Source organism: Podarcis tiliguerta (genome assembly GCF_965153285.1).
Source record: "Podarcis tiliguerta genome assembly, chromosome: 7".
NCBI lineage: Eukaryota > Metazoa > Chordata > Lepidosauria > Squamata > Lacertidae > Podarcis > Podarcis tiliguerta.
In genome coordinates, this window is record NC_139540.1 from 61,120,973 (window position 1) to 61,138,202 (window position 17,230).

Sequence of the window (17,230 nt, forward strand, 5' to 3'; positions counted from 1 at the left end):
GCACTGCTTCTGGGATGTAGCAATCAAAAAGCCAAATGGGAATCCCCCAGGGAGTCAAGTCTATAGCAGATCTTACTCTCAGAAGTGGAGAGGTTAGCCTATTCATCTCCACCCAGTTCTGCCCAAGAAAGGAAACGGCAAGGTGACCAGATGAAGAAGCCCCTCATATCAGGGGAAGCCAATCTGGAGCTGTCCGGATGTTGTTCCACTGGATGGCATTAAACCCTGCTGGCACGGCCAATCATCGAAGATGATGGTTGCCCAGCAACATTGGGAGAGCACCACATTGGCTACCCTTACCTTATACCTAACATTTAGAAAACTCCCACATCTGGCTTGCTTCTGGGTCTGATCAACTAGTAAACCTGACCCTGTCACCTCCACCTTACTCCCAGCTGTGCAGGAGCTTGGTCTAATGACCATGATGATGACAATAATAAGAATTTTATTATTTATACCCATCTGGCTGGGTTGCCTAAGCCACTCTGGATGGCTTCCAACACATATAAAAACATAATAAAAGATTAAACATTAAAAACTTCCTGATACAAGGCTGCCTTCAGATGTCTTCTAAAGGTTGTGTAGCTTTTAATCTCCTTGACATCTGATGGGAGGGCATTCCACAGGGAGGGCACCACTACCAAGAAGGCCCTCTAGTTGGTTCCCTGTAACTTCTTCTTGCAGTAAGGGAACCGCGAGAAGGCCCTCAGAGCTGGATTTCAGTGTCCAGGCTGAACAATGGGGGTGGAGATGCTCCTTCAGGTATACAGGTTGTTTAGGGCTTTAAAGGTCAGCACCAAAACTTGAATTGTACTGGGACCCAGTGTAGATTCTCTAGGACTGGTGTTATATGGTCCCAGCGGCCACTCCAAGTCACCAGTTTAGTTGCCGCATTCTGGATTAGCTGTAGTTTCTGAGTCAACTTCAAAAGTAGCCCCACATAGAGTGCATTGCAGTAGTCCAGGCTGGTCTGAGAGAAAAAAGGTTTTCTGTGACTTTAAATGCTCTGCTTCTTAAGGGATTACTGATTCCTGCCCTACTCCATCTCCCAGCAATAGACTGTTATTGAGAGCTGGCCATTCTGTCTCACTTCCAATATTGTTGTTGCCCTTCCCAGCCATGTGGAAGTTGCTGGTGTCCAGGAGAGTTGTTAAAGGTGTAACTCTAGCTACACTTACAACAAGGGAACAAGCTCCAGTGAACACAGTGAGACTTAAATCTCAGAAACCACGCATAAGCTTGCACTCTAAATGCTTATTACGTGCCATGTTATATACGCACTTAAAGAGTTTTTGAAATTATCCAGACTTATCTGACTTCCATTACTTCTCTTGTTTTAGTGCCTGTGAAGTTGGATGAAAAACTCCTCTATGACAAACTGATGACTCTTCTAGATGAAGAGAATAGAATTCTGGTGTCACATGGTAAACGTCTTTCATTCACATATTTGAACTGTGTTTGCTTTTTGGCTCATTCATGTATAATAAAGGACTAAGAGTTGGTTCACAACTTCCCGACCATCATTTGGTTTCTCTTGCTGATGTAGGAAGAAGTTATGGTCCTATAGATGTTGCAGACCTTTAACTCCCATTAGTCCTGCCATGGTGGCTGGAGCTGAAGGGAACTAAAGTACAAAAAGATCTGGAGGGCCACAGGCTCCCCATCTTTGCTCTGTCCAACTACTCTGCATTTGATACCTGAGAGGTGAAGTGTGAATGGTCCCTGCCAAAAAGAACTGTGTGCTTGAGATGCTCCAAAAATTTGGTCTGTAATGGTCCAACTTCAACAGCAAATAATGCCTTGCTGTTGTAGTCAACAAGAAATGAACATATGTGTGTGAGACCAAGCCCTATGACTAGGTGAATTTTCATGATTTCTACATAGAAATCATTAATGATAGATAGGTCACAAAATAATTGCAAGCAGGCACATGAATCCATATTTACAAGCTATCCAACAAATGCATTAGTCCCCTAAACCATACTGAAAACTAAGACAATGTAATACTGCCTTAAAGCCAAAGGTCAAGCAATTTTTTGTGTGTTTTGCTTTTTTGCCAGCCTCTTAATTTTGCACTCTCAGACAATTCCCTGTTTTAAAAAATCATAAAATTATCTGCCACCACTCAAAATTATCACTTAATACGGAATATTTAATATTTTATTTCTGCCCTCTAGGCATCTGTCCTATATTACCAATATATCCATTTACCAGTCGTGTATAGCACAAAATAATGTTCAAAGTACAAGCCTATACATGTGTAATCAAAAGTAAATTTCACTGAGTTCAGTGGAAATTACTCCCAGGTAAGGGGCTACAGGACAACAGTCTTAAGTGCATAGGCAGTTACAGAGTGTATACATTTGGAGGAAAATTAGTGCAGCAGACAAAACTGGTTTATTCACGAGAAATCAGAACACTTGGAATTCAAAATATATCAGATTAAACATCTACATATCCTTTGGTGGTAGGGTTTCAGCGTAGCTTTGGTACTCAGAAATCGCTGAACAATGTTAACTGGGCAAAAGTTAAAATGTATATAAGATGTAGATATTGGAGTCAGTTCTGTGTCTGAACATATGGAAGGCAAAAAACTTAGATGTGACATTTTCCCACAAAGTGGGGGGGGGGGGAGTAGACAAATCTAAAAACATGGATTTCTCTTCATGTAACCCAGATGAAGCGAGATGTGAACAAACTGGTTGCTGTCATCTTTTAGTGATCCTAATATGGGAAAATGAGCAAAAGAATCCTCTTGATTATTTGTGACTTAAAACTTCTGTAAGTATCAGAACAAAAGTCATGGTATGATTTGCAGAAGGGTATGTAGTGTTGTAATCCAAGCGTCCTGCAAAATGCAAGCATATGCTTGTAACAGTGAGAAGAATCAATATATATTAATGCTGGGATGAAACAAGACTATTTTGTTTCATTTCTACTTTTGCTATTGCCCAAAAGGACTTCAATTTTTGCCTATTGTTTTGGTCCAAGCACAGGACTTTAATGACCTTGCAGACAAAAATTCTGCATCAGCCTGCATTTAAAGGTGAACCAAGTAATATGTACAAAGAAATACCAGGGTAAAGTGTGCATATAAAGTTATCTATTGGTGAAAACAGTGCTTTTTTCTAACAAAATGTTTAGAGGTACTCTCAGTATCCTACTCATATTGAAATATTGCCCCTCAATGAGGCCAAACTTAGATTCACAAAATGTTTATGGGTATGTATACCCCTGCGTCCGTCCCCCCCTGAAAAAAAGCACTGGGTGAAAATAACATACAGAAATGAATTCTGTTAGGGGAAATTGTATACAAAAATGTGTATGTTGATGTGGAATGCGGAGAGTCAAATTTAAGATTGGGAAAAAAGAGAAACAGAGAGAAACTGAAATTGACAGATTCGCTCATCCATCGCTGAAAGGCATGCTGAAACTTCATTGTTCCACTCCACATGTTTATGTGCCCTTTTCTTAAGAGTCTTTGCTGGTTGCTTGGAGGTTTGAGTCAAATGACTGTGCCAGACATGATACTAATGAGTCAACGCGGCAAGGCGTTACCATTCTTTTTGCTGCACCACTGTATACATCCATAACATTCCTACAGCAACATTTTAGAATCAAACTTGTTTTGTCGTGTATTGCAGCTTGTTGGATCTGAACAGTATCTCAGAACTATAAATTGCAAGGGAGAGAATTCCTCCTGGTAAAAAGAATCTACTGCATTCTTTCTTTTTCTAGAAAAACCAGATGAAGACGCTTTAGATTCTGCGTGGCCTTCTGGCTTTACCAAGACAAGTAGACTTTGTGAGGAAGGCGACGAGGAAGAGACTCGCCCTTACATTGAGCAGTTTGAGAAGAGTGTTCAGGATGAGATGATTCTCCTTGACAACTTTCCACGGAAACAGGTGAGCCTCAAGTACCAACACCCCTAAGGGAGAGTACACCCAAAGGGCTCTTAAACATGCTCTGTGGTGATGGGAAAATGACCATCTTTTGGCGGAGAACCAAGGAGGATGGGCTGGATGAGAGCCAATAAACTGAAACAGACAGAAAAGACAGAGGTGCCGTTTGCAGGGGTTCCCCCCCTTGAAAAATCAGGTTGGGATCATGGAATTGCTCTGGACAGGAAAAGCATGGAGGAATGGGGCACCCAGTTATGGTGGTCATGGCTAGGGGAAAGTCTGACAAAGATGAGTCATGTAGCAGAGGGAGAAGGGGAGAGGTGAGGTCATAGCAATGAAGCCAACCCACCACTGTGTCCTCTCTGCTGCCTCACTCTTGGTTACTGGCAGTGGCGTCCCCATTTCGAAGCCAGTTAAGCAACACTGTTCCATTCTTCTCTTGCCCTACCAGCTGCTACTGAGAGGGGCTGCTTTATCAATGAACAAGGGCTCTGTGAGCTATACAATTCTGAGCTCCAAGAGAGGTTTGGTTATTAAGGGTTTAGGTGATTGCAATGTTTAACTGATGCATTTAAAATTTTTACACTGTAATACTGCATGCTTTAAAGATGCTTATATCGTTTTATCGCTTGATGCTTGCCATCCTGCGCTCCTTTAGGAGGAAAGAAGAGAGGAACATTTGTTGTTGTTGTTGTTTAGTCGTTTAGTCGTGTCCAGTGTGGTGTAGTGGTTAAGAGCGGTAGTCACGTAATCTGGGTAACCGGGTTCGCGTCTCCGCTCCTCCACATGCAGCTGCTGGGTGACCTTGGGCCAGTCACAGTCTCTCAGCCCCACTCACCTCACAGAGTGTTTGTTGTGGGGGAGGAAGGGAAAGGAGAATGTTAGCCGCTTTGAGACTCCTGAAAGGGAGTGAAAGGCGGGATATCAAATCCAAACTCTTCTTCTTCTTCTTCTTCCAACTCTTCGTGACCCCATGGGCCAGAGCACATCAGGCACTTTTGACTTCCATGCTGTTCAAACTCATGCTGGTAGCTTCAAGAACACTGTCCAACCATCTCATCCTCTGTCGCCCCCTTCTCCTTGTGCCCTCCATCTTTCCCAACATCAGGGTCTTTTCCAGGGAGTCTTCTCTTCTCATGAGGTGGCCAAAGTATTGGAGCCTCAGCTTCAGGATCTGTCCTTCCAGTGAGCACTCAGGGCTGATTTCCTTCAGAATGGATAGATTTGATCTTCTTGCAGTCCAAGGGACTCTCAAGAGTCTCCCCCAACACCATAATTCAAAAGCATCAATTCTTCGGCAATCAGCCTTCTTTATGATCCAGAGTAACATTTAATAATAAGTAAAATAAAATAAACAAATGTCTATAATTGTGAGTTGCCTGGGGGACCTTGTATAGGCATCACATAAAATCATATAACAACAACAGAACAACAATATAATAATGTTGTGAAGATAAAATTCTGTCCCTTAAATAGATCACTAAAAATCTTTAAACTTTTCAAGAGCATCATCATGCTATGAAAAATAATAATTCTTTTTATGTCATGAGATATACGCGGGTTTGATTTAAATTTTTTTTAAAAAAATGCAGCCGTCAGTAAAAGCTAATTTTTACCACAAAGTCCCATGCCGTAGCCTATCACAATAGGCATTTGAATGTTTATGAAGTCTCATCTGTAACCATTGAATACCTTTCCTTAACTGGCAAGGGAGGGTTTGAATCCACATGTAATAGAACATATAGAATTTAATTAGCTCTTAATAGTCGCAAGTGGAAGAGATAATTATTTAATTGGGTTTTTACCTTTTTATGGTAGTCTTAATTGATTTGTCACTTGCCTTCAGGTACTGACTCAAAGGTATTACGTTACTTAACATGATACCTTGGGGGTTTCTACCTCCTACCCCAATTGTCTGTAATCTTCTCCACTTGGACAAAGCACTACCACTTAAAATAGAAAGATATGCGAAGATAGAACAATCTAAAAATAAGCTAGTGGTAAAATATATAGCGCTCTGGTTTCGACAGTGGGAAACACCAGAGATGCATAATGTTAGCGCCTTTATCTCTCCCTGAACCAAACAATTTTGCCTCTACAGTGGTATTCAAAGATCCTCAAACTCTTTTATATTCAGATAACCAGATAGTCAGGCAGATATATCTTCTGTGTTTTGTTTTGTAGTTTTGAGAAGATCATGTATTCCACCAGCCCTTTGATATAGTTTTCTCTCTGAATTCATTTTCAAAACCCTGCCTTTTTATTCACAAATATCATACAAATAAAACAGACATAAATAAACATCAACAAATATGTATTTATGTGAAAAATAATACTTCTAATTATGCTTTCATGCCATTAATGAGTTTGACATCATGATTTGACAGTGTAGTTATTGAGAAGTTCTGTTCAATTCAATGAGACTTAAGCCCAGGTATGTTTGCAACCTAAGACTACACTCTAATCCTAATTACCTGGGTTTAAGGCCACAGAATTGCCAAATGTCTAAGTAGACATGGTGTGAGGTATCCACCATTTTTCTGTCCATTTTGGTTTAACTCAGAGCTTATCTACACTTCCTCTTATCATAGGATCATAGAATTGTAGAGTTGGAAAGGACCCTAAGAAGTCATCTTGTACAACCCCTTGCAATGCAGGAATCTCAACTAAAATAATAATAATAATAATAATAAACAACTTATTAAATTTGGATACCGCCCTGTACCTGCAGGTCTAAGGGCGGTTCACAGGATAAAATCATGATATAAAAACACAGAATACATAATTAATATCAAAACAAGAACAACCCAATAACACCTCCCAGGACAGATCTCTACTTAAAAACCTCCAATGAAGGAGAGTCCACAGCCTTGTCCTGCTGCTTTCTCCAAGGAAAGATCACTCTTTAGTGTTCAAGCAGGCAAAATGGCAATTCAGGTTTTCTGTGGATTGACCTTTGCTCTGATAAAGAGTGGGCTTTCCCTGGCAAAGGTGTAGGGCAAGCAGAAAACCACTTTTTATTGCGAATTTATTAAAAAAAGAATTGGAATAAAGAGGGGGGACCCATCAGCTCACATTAATAATAATAAAATGGTCATCAGCACATCCATCTTAGTTTCCACTTATGGCTTGACATATTCTTGCCAAATGTCCAAACCAAATTGAGTTTCTAAAAAGTACATTAAAATGTAGTAAGGGTTCTACATTTTAAGGAGGTGGTGGGTGTTTATCCTTCCAGGCTCAGAGTAAATTCTCTTGGTGACCACAAAGGCTCACAAAATCCATTTCTGTTATCCTTCCATTAACCCCCATACTACAGGAATATAATTTCAACATAGACGAAGATCCTCAGACATCAAGGGTTTCACCAATTTAAAATTAATATGGACAACAGCTTCAGACCACAAAGAAAAAAATAAATGCATATGCTCACATCTTATGCCTCAGCAGTCATTTTCAACATCATATCTCTAGCATCTATCTGTATTAGACAATGCCTTCCTATAAAGACACTGCAGAGTTCAATATGCAGTACCCAAAGCATGCTTTTATTAATATTAATGCTGTTAATATTACTATATGGAAGACATGGAGATTTCCTCAGAAAGTTTCCTCCTAAGTGTTGACAAGCAACATAACAATGATGCAGAACATCATATATATAAAACAGTCTGCATGTTGTATTCTAGTGAATATTCTGACTACTTAAATTGCTTTCTCGTGAGGGAAATATTAGTATTTTTAAACTACTTGCATCTTCTTTATCTTGTCCAACCCTGAAACGATCAGTGTTATATTACAATTTACATAACTGAATTTGGGATTAGTTGAAGAGGACTGATAGAAATGTGTACATGCTGATTTTCTTTTTCTGAAGAAGGAAGTGTGTTTTTTTTGTAAATTCTTAAGATCATGCAATAGCTATACTATATGTACCACAAAGATTCCATTGAAATCAATGTAAGGTTGTTCCCAGGGCAAATAGCAGCTGTGGGGGTTTAATCAGGATAACGGTACATATACAGTAAGGGTTAAAACCTTCCCAATGTGCCAGTCTCAGTTCTGGTCTACCCACCCTGCCCTAGACACAGTTACTATTTCAGTTAAAAACTAGACACATTAACTGCACACACACAATTAGCATAATGTCCAATTTGGGTGTGTAAGAAAACTGGCCCAAAGACATGCATATTATAGGTGGAATGGAAGATAGCCTTTTAAAATTATGTCATTGTCTTTATGAAAATGTGCAAAAAATGGTTATACTAAGAAGATATGCTTATTAAAATTCTAAAAGTTCAAATGTTCTTTTGTATAGGGTTTAAAACATAAAGGCATTTTTCAGTACACAGAGGAGTTCAGAAGGAGGCTTCCTAAAATCTTTCAAAGGTATGTATTAGTAACAGAAGTCTTTACCCCTTCCATTGCTTTCTACCTGAGAATCTTACTATATACACCAGTGCTATTAACGTAAAGCCTTTGCTAGCAACTGTCAAGTATAGGAATTGCCCTCTCAGTTCTGGTAGCTCAATGATAAGAATTAACGGAGCATTTGGTAAATTTATAGTCCTTTTATTACCGCATTATGTTGCAAGCACAGACAGGCAACCCTTCACAAGGATATCAGTTGCTTACTCTGACATCTCCCCACTTCCACTCCCCAGCGTGCCAACGGGAAGTCCCCCCCCCCCCCCGGTGTCTCCTTTGTTCTCTGACATGCTTGGACCTCCAAGTTTGGGGGGAGGGAGTCGTTCTCCCCCGCTCTCTATTGATGTATCGCCCAGCTGCTCCCTCCCTTCTGGTTGCTTAGCTACTATCTCATAGCTGGGTGGCTCCTCTCTCAACTGAGCAGCTTCTGTGTCTGCCTGTCTCTCTGCTTCTGGAAATGCTGGAAGCAGGGGCGGGTGGGCGAATATTTGCCCACCCGCCCCTGCTAGGAGCTGATCTCCCTGTGATTGCATTCCCCCAACTTCCAATCCAGCCCAGCCCCTGACATCAACCCTGACTTTAGTATTTAATTTTTGTTAAAAATGGAGTGCAGTTGACCGTGGCTTAAACCATGAGATACTGTAATGCTGGTTCCTATGGCCCCTAGTGCAGGACAGTAAGGCTTGGTGTGGTGGTGCAGAGCTGTGGGGTCCACCTCCCATCTCTGGGTGACACTGCAGCTTGTCTGGATGGGGATGGGACCATGGCGAAGCTGAAGCTGTGTTGGGGTTCCACAGACATATTGGCAGAACCAATCAAACACTCCCTCTGGTCCATCCATGCAGTCTCTGGGCAGCCTTGACTCCAACACAGCCCTGCCCCATCTCCATCCTGATTATCTGCTATGTAACTGGTACCAGGGTTGTGGCTCTACTGGTATAGGGGCGGCTGCTGATACTGAGGAATATAGAAGGTGTGACATGGCTTGCTTCTTTGAAAGATTAGGGTTTTCATTATTAAACATACCACTTGCTTTAGGGGCTTTGTTCTGTATTACAGTGTCAAAAGCCTCATCTTTCCCACCTAAACTAGCATGCTGCAGTATACTCATCTCTCTCCTGTACTTGCGGTGCTTAATGAATTGGAGAGCACAATCCAATTAGGAATGGGACAAGGTTTCTTAGGGTAAGGCATTAGTCTCCAGATGATTCTGTGATTGTGAATTCAGCTAGAACAACATAGCAGCAGCAGCGTCTCATTTAGAGAAATCTAAATGGCTGGGTTCATTTTTTGCATTCCTTACAGGCCTTAGATACTTTTGTGTTCAAAATTAGAAAAAGTCTTCTACTATGTTTCAGAACAGTAGGTCACCTCACCTCCTTTATCTAGCCTACATAATTGCTGTATTGGTTACCTTGGACAAGATAGAGCAACTTAACAAAACAATTAATAGCAATGGTTGCCTTTTTATATAAAATAAGCAGAGTCTAGTACCACAGAGCTGGTTAGCTTTCTTCGCTCTTTACCAGAGAGATGAGTGGAAGACCATCTGGATTCCTGGGCTGTCCCCTCCTTTATTTTTGCCACTCAGTGCTCTAGCATGGTGCTCTTAGCTGTGCAAATAGTACTATAGTGACACCTACTGATGAGAAAGCCAGTTCTGCAACTTAGCTAACCTTCAGCAAACAAAAAGTGGGGAGGCAAATACTTAAATCCAAATCTGCATCATCATAACCCTCACTTAACCTACAGCTGAAAGATAACCCTATAATCTCCTGACCCTGTAATCTCCATTTTCTTTCCAATAATAGAATTGGGAAAATTTGAGAAGATAGCCAAAATGTATTACTACGGCAATTCAAAATGTGTATGAGGTTTCATCGGTAGGAAAAGAGGCTAAATTGATTGCTACTCACCAGAATTCAACTTCTGGCTATGTGAAAGAAAAAGGAGAAAAATGTTGCACCCCTAAAAGAGATCAAACAGTGTAATGAAAACTGTTTACCTTCATAATTGTGTATTAGCTGCTAATAAAGGCAATAGATACAGTAGTTTAAAAGTAATAAAAGCCACAACAAAGTGTATTTAATTTTAAATTGAATTGCAAGCAAATGGGTGTCCTAATGAACCCCTGTGTCAATGTAGCTCTAACCAAATTAAGTGAAATAATTTCCATCATGAGGAAACTAAATAAGTACAAAGTTTCAAACAGACCATTCTTCCTAGGAAAAGAGATTTTCTCTTTTAAATAGTAAAGTTCACAATACAAGTTGACTCAATTCCACTTTTAGGGCAAATTAGGTTAAGCTTTGTCTAACCTTCAGGTCAAGCGAGAAAGGGATGCCGAAAAATCCTGAGGTGTTTATTTAGGACTGTGTTTCCCATACTCCTGATGGCTGAAGCATTTTCTCTCTCCATCCCCTGCAATTAAAATTTGAGGCACACTTTACTATTACATTTGTAAATGCTTACTTTTAGAATATGTACTTGTGATATACCAGGCAGCTTCTTCTGAGGTCATGCTTCATCTAACCTAGAGGTTAGATTACTGCAATATATTAAACGTGGGGCTGCCTCTGAAGACATTTTGGAAACTTCAACTGGTACAGAATTCAGTGGCCAGGTTGCTCATCGGGGTAAGGCAATTTGAGCATAGAATGCCAAACCTGGCCCAACCACACTGGCTGCCAATTAGTTTACAGGCCCAGTTAAAAGTGATGGTTTTGATCTATAAAGCTATAAATGGTTCAGGACCACAATCCCTCAAGGACTGCCTCTCCCCATATGAACTGACCCAGACCCTGCGATAATCATCTGAAGCCCTTCTTCATGTGCTCTATCTGTGAAAGATGGAGGGTGGCAACATGAGAATGGGCCTTTTCTGCCTGGCGCCATCATTATACATTTTTAGCAAAAACTTTCCTCTACAGCCAGGCCACAGACTGATTTTAGGAAACACAGATACTTTGCTTGTCTTGTGGCAGCTTTAGGGAAGCTTTGAATCCCTCCTAAAAGAATAAAGACACAACAGTCTTATTCATAAGTAACAAAAAGTAGTTTTACTTTAGGCTTAAAGTTACAAATATGTAAAAACAGGTTTACCCCATATGGGAGATAACCAGTGCAGTCCAAGTGAAGCAGGAAGCAGGTAGGATGAAAAAGAAGGAAGGTGACTTGGCTTTTACCAGGTCTGGAAAGGTCATGCCCACCTACTAGTCACACGCAAAAGGAAGGATGCTCCAGCCAGGTGTAACAGGAACTGGATGGACCAACATTCCCCATGCATGTTCACTCTAGGCAAACAGGAAATGTTGTACTTGACTGCTCCAGATGATTACATCCCACACCCCTCTTGTTTGATCTTAGTGACTGATATCCAGAGGTAAACAGCTCCAGAACATGGAGGGTTCATTTCAGAATCCTTTCAAATATTCTTAACCTCCTCCTCTAAGCCCCCTCCTCCACCACCACCATACATCAAGTATCTATGACGTGAGAAGAAGTGCTTCATGGTTGAAGCTACTTCTTCTCAATGGAAGTGGATTGTCACACTCTAGTTCAGCTGTGAAGATAGTTGGCCTGTTTCTACGCACATGTGGGTGGTATCTCCATTCATGCTGTGCTGTTGTTCCAGCACCAGTTCACTGGTGGCTTCTCTTTCCAAGTTGTGATGGTGCTGTAGCACCAGTTCACTGGTGGTTTCTCTGTCCATGCTCTGCTGTCGCTCCAGCACCAATTTCCTGCTCTGTCTGGTGTACAAGCCCGTTTTGGCTCCCTGGGTCCTATGAGCGAAACCTCATGGCCATGGGCCAGTAAATATATGCTTAAAGTGCTTGCTGGATTGTGGCCCATTGTGTTTTTGGCATCAGTCTAGACTGACAAAGGGAAGTTGTGTCATTACCACAGTTATCCCATTTTATTCCTTCTCCACTTGTCAAAAGCTAAATATCCATCTGCCCTGAGCAGCGATACTCCCTTCACTGCTGCGTTCTTTGTAACGTATTTAAGCAATGCATTAAAATGCATGTAGGTTTCAAGGGTCAACACTTTCTTTAATTTATGCATTTTATTAAATTTCCTACCCTCACTTTCCCTTTGCCGCTGAAGCATGGAAGAAAGTCGGGTGTTGAAAGCAACACCGTATGAAGGGACTGCAGCCAAGTCTAGTAACCTTGCAGGACTGAATAATGGATCTAATGGAGCAGCAGGTCTTTGCTGGGAGGTGAGTCGTGTGTGTGCTCTTTTTCCTAATGTGAATTGCAAACTGACTAGATCAATTATATTGACTCCCTCCTATGAAATCCCTTCCCTTCCCATTTTTTAAAAATAAACGTATTAGTTTTTCATCAGGCTTAAACGTATGCATCCCAGCAGATGCAACTGTATGCTTAAATGGAATGTCTAAAAGCATTAACGATGAATCATTTGGGCAAGGCTGGAGTTCTTCAAAACACTTCCTCGGCACTGGCCAAGCAAAGTCTTTCTGGGGGAGATGAGGGGAGGCGGCATTGCCACCATGTAAATGAGACAAGCTTGAGATATGATGAATCTCCTATCTCCTTTTCCTACTCAACTGACACTCGCTTTGAGGGAAGGTTGTAAATGCAAGAGAGATTGTGGTATAATTCCTCAGACTGGCGTTTTTGCCCCCCAGTCACTATTCGATTATCTTCCAAATTGCTGTGTTTCAGAGAGATAAAGATTTTTTATGGCTTGCTGACTTGAAACAACTAGGAGAGCCAGAAAGAGAGAAGGCTAACTGGCCATGCATAGTAATTCCATTGGTAAATGACAAAATCTTTGTTTGTATGACATTTCCAAAATTACTACAGAAGATGAATCTGAAATATAAAATGTCACATTTGGCATGCAAAACTATCAAAATATATTTCAGTATAAAATTCATAGAGGCGTTTAATTTAGAATGTGTTTAATAACTCAGACTGCCTGCATCAGTAATCCTGCCTTGAGGTTTTAGAAAGATTGTCTTATTTCTTCATTCACATGATGTTAATTTTTCTCATGTGTGTGTGTATATCTTTATATATATATATATATAGAAAAAATATTAAGGTTAAATCTCCATTGTTAATTACATTTTTTTTCTCATTTAAATGAAAATAATTGTCATTCAGATTAGTTTGTTAAGTACGGTTTGTGTTGAGAAAAACAAAACAAAAAACCCAGAAGAGGTTTAACTGCTTCAAGTGTTTATTTAACTGCTTAATTTAAACTCCACAAGCTTTCTATCTATATGGAAATATGTTGTCTCTTCCAATATAAATCCAAGGTCAGATTAAGAAAAAAAAAAAAAAAGGAGGGAGATTATTGGTCACTATGGGCTTGGATCATGAGGCTTTGAAACACTTTGGCAAGGAAGCATATTAAAATAATATGCTGCGTACTATGAGGCACCTTCTCTCACAATTGGTTGCTTTACCTTGAAATGTGCAAGTAAAGGTAAAGGGACCCTTGACTGTTAGGGCCAGTCACAGACGACTCTGCAGTTGCGGCGCTCATCTCGCTTTATTGGCCGAGGGAGCCGGCGTACAGCTTCCGGGTCATGTGGCCAGCCAGAGCAGCGCACGGAAATGCCGTTTACCTTCCTGCCAGAGCGGTACCTATTTATCTCCCTGCACTTTGAGGTGCTTTCGAACTGCTAGGTTGGCAGGAGCAGGGACCGAGCAACAGGAGTTCACCCCGTCGCAGGGATTCAAACTGCTAACCTTCTGATCAGCAAGTCCTAGGCTCTGTGGTTTAACCCACAGCGCCACCCGCATCCCATTGAAATGTGCAAGGAAACGCTCCAAATCACTACTGTGGTGATTTGTGGAGCAGTCCTAACCCCAGCTGCTACCCAGTGAACTTAATAGTGGAGCGGCTGCCACACTGAGCCTCCTGGTTCATGTGCAGAAGGCAGATTGCTACACCTGCCATTGTAGTTGGTTGCCACCATGTGATGGCATAACATCAGCTCAGGATCCAATGGGTCCTGGATTGGCCCAGGCCCTCCCCTTCCTCCTCTTGAATGTCCGGCATGAAGGCAGGCAGCAGGTTGCAGGTAACCTACTGGAGGCACACCTGCCTGCTGCCTATTCAAAGGGAATGCAGTGTGTGAGAAATTCAATGTGACCACAGGGCTTTCTTGAAACTCCCCCCACTTCTAGCCATCATAGCTGTAGAACAAATTGCGAAAAGCAGCCAGCAGTATGTCCCCGTGTCAGGAAAAATGTGCTATTGCCCATTGCTTGTGGGTAGCGGAGAAATCCAGATGTGATGATATCATTTCACCCTCCCCCAACTGCATGTTATCAGGGAGGGGTGGCACAGTGGTTTACAAACCTGACCCCATAACACAAACCTCGGACCATAATCAACGCACAAATCCTCTGTAAGATTAAGGTGCCTTTTGACCCAACTCTTTAATTTCAGGATCAGTGAAATGATTGTGTAAGAGACAGGTCAACATCGTTTCGTTTTAGGAGATGGAATTTGTAGTTCTACAGAAAAACACCACGGTGTATGAATGGTCCAAAGCGGTGAACTAGGAAATACAACAAATCATCTAGAATTCCTAACCTGTGAAGGCAGAGTTTGCTGACTGTTCAAACGCTCACAAGAAGATGTGGTGGCTTCAAGTGGGGAGGGCTTGAACTTGCACACACAAGTCTTCAACATCCCTACATGCACTGGGCACATGCATTTGAATTTCCCAGAAGATCTGAAGGGCATTCATAAGCATGTGCAGCTCATTGCTCATATAAAACCTGGTAAGGCCATGGCAAGAGCAGGCACGGCCTTGACTGGAACCAGATTGCTTTCGATTATATGCTCTTACTATTGCAAGCCAAGTGTGTTCCTCTTCTAACACCCATCTATTCTTCCATTAGATTGACTGGTCTCAAAAACCTCAGCCCATTCAGATCCAGCTGAAATGCTTACGTGGTGTTAAAGACAAAGTGCCACAAGGCAGCTACGTTCTCAAGGTTTCCCTCCGCGGACAGCTTGGTGGTAAAGTGCTTGACTGGTCTAAAGCAGAGGGTCAGCAGTGGGCTGGAACCACACTGCCCGTCAGACACCATGGGAACTTCTATGATGTGGAGATCTGTTTTGACCAAAGTGTACACACAGTAAGCAAAGTTTCTTCAATATGCTCTCTTTTGCTTTGATGGTTGAGCATTTAGAAAAGAAAACACACACTCAGTGATTTCTCCTTTGGGCTACATATATGTACAGTGGTACCTCAGGTTACATACGCTTCAGGTTACATACGCTTCAGGTTACAGACTCTGCTAACCCAGATATATTACCTTGGGTTAAGAACTTTGCTTCAGGATGAGAACAGAAATTGCACGCTAGCGGTGCAGCGGCAGCAGGAGGCCCCATCAGCTAAAGTGGTGCTTCAGGTTAAGAACAGTTTCAGGTTAAGAACAGACCTCCAGAACGAATTAAGTTCTTAACCCGAGGTACCACTGTATATTGAATACATTCCTTTATGTTCCTGTTAAAGGTACAGTTTAGGTACGTGCAGGCTCATCTTTCCTGCCCCATTCACCCCAATGCAACCTCCTCCACTCGTTTGAAAAATGCCAAATGATATAATGTACTATATCATGCAGCATTGTCAGCCGAGTTTAGATTTCGTCTGCATTTTTCTTATCTATGCAGCTTGTCAGCTATGTAATTCGATTTGGGTAAAGTAGCTTTAGAATAATAAATGAACGAGTGGGTGTATATAAACACATGAATGCTCAAATCCTTGTCTGAGTTTTGAGCTTCATTGACCCCCATTTGCTAAAAAAGCAGCATTTGGATTATTTTGGAATAAGCCCAAGCACACTTGAGGCTCTGTTTTGCGCCTGAAGTGTACATAGATATTCCGATCCCCGTTGCATGCTGCGTGGGGCAGAATTGTTATGTGTCATTTGCTCTGGCGGCATTGAGACAAATGTCTGCAACTGGTTGAATCATTTGATTTGGAAGAAATTTGTCTGATAAGCATGAGCTTCCTCACTGCTCCTGAATGATTTTGATTCCTGCGATCGCTTGTGCGATTGCTGTGGTATTTAAAGCCATATATAGTGCTTTAGTGAATAAATTCATGGCTAGGGAATATGTGACCCTCCAGATTTTGTTGGACTACAACTTCTATCATGCCTGACCATTGTCCCTGATGTTGTAGTCCAACAACATTTGGAAGGTCAGTGGTTCCTCACATCTGGAATAACCTTTGCTTGTTGGTTGATTGGAGAGGAGAACAGCCACTGTGACCTGATGCATGGATACATTTTATGATTTTGTGCCATAAGACCTGTACCCATCCTTTGAAGGATTAATGACATTTACTCACACGTCCTGTCAGATATGAAGGACACATGCATGCATCTTCCATTGCATTTCATTTAAAAATGCATGCAAGCAGTGATCAGGTCCAGATTGGGCCCTGCATATCTTTTGAATGGAAATATGCTGGAAACATGCACACAATGGTGCTACTCATACTTCATAATATTTATATCCAGTGCTATTTTTCTAGAAAAAGAGGTGTCAGAACTCACCACAAACGCCTCCCTTGTTCTCTTATAATGGCAATGGCATCCATATGAGATGTGCCGGAACTGAGTTCCAGTGAGTTCCGGGCTGAAAACAACAACCCTGTTACGTCTACAGTGGTACCTTGGGTTACAGACACTTCAGGTTACAGACGTTTCAGGTTACAGACTCCGCTAACCCATAAATAGTACCTTGGGTTAAGAACTTTGCTTCAGGATGAGAACAGAAATTGCACCTAAAACAGCGACTGTTGCACTCACTTATAGAAAAAAGCTCCTTTGTTTAGGATGGAGTAAAGGTGTCCAGTCAAGGCCCAGCCTGATATATCTATATATAACCCACAACCA

At 41.5% G+C, this 17,230-nt stretch overlaps 1 protein-coding gene across 1 annotated transcript in view; it reads left to right on the forward strand.

Moving 5' to 3' along the window:
- LOC310682045 (uncharacterized protein) overlaps positions 1-17,230 on the forward strand; it is a gene marked incomplete at its 5' end in the record, with an annotated part of 137,880 nt that overhangs the window by 14,355 nt on the left and 106,295 nt on the right. Inside the window, 3 exons of the mRNA XM_083450290.1 lie at positions 1,341-1,424; positions 3,739-3,905; positions 15,221-15,341. Coding sequence (XP_083306416.1) covers positions 1,341-1,424; positions 3,739-3,905; positions 15,221-15,341 — 372 coding nt within the window. The remainder of the gene's footprint in view (positions 1-1,340; positions 1,425-3,738; positions 3,906-15,220; positions 15,342-17,230) is intronic.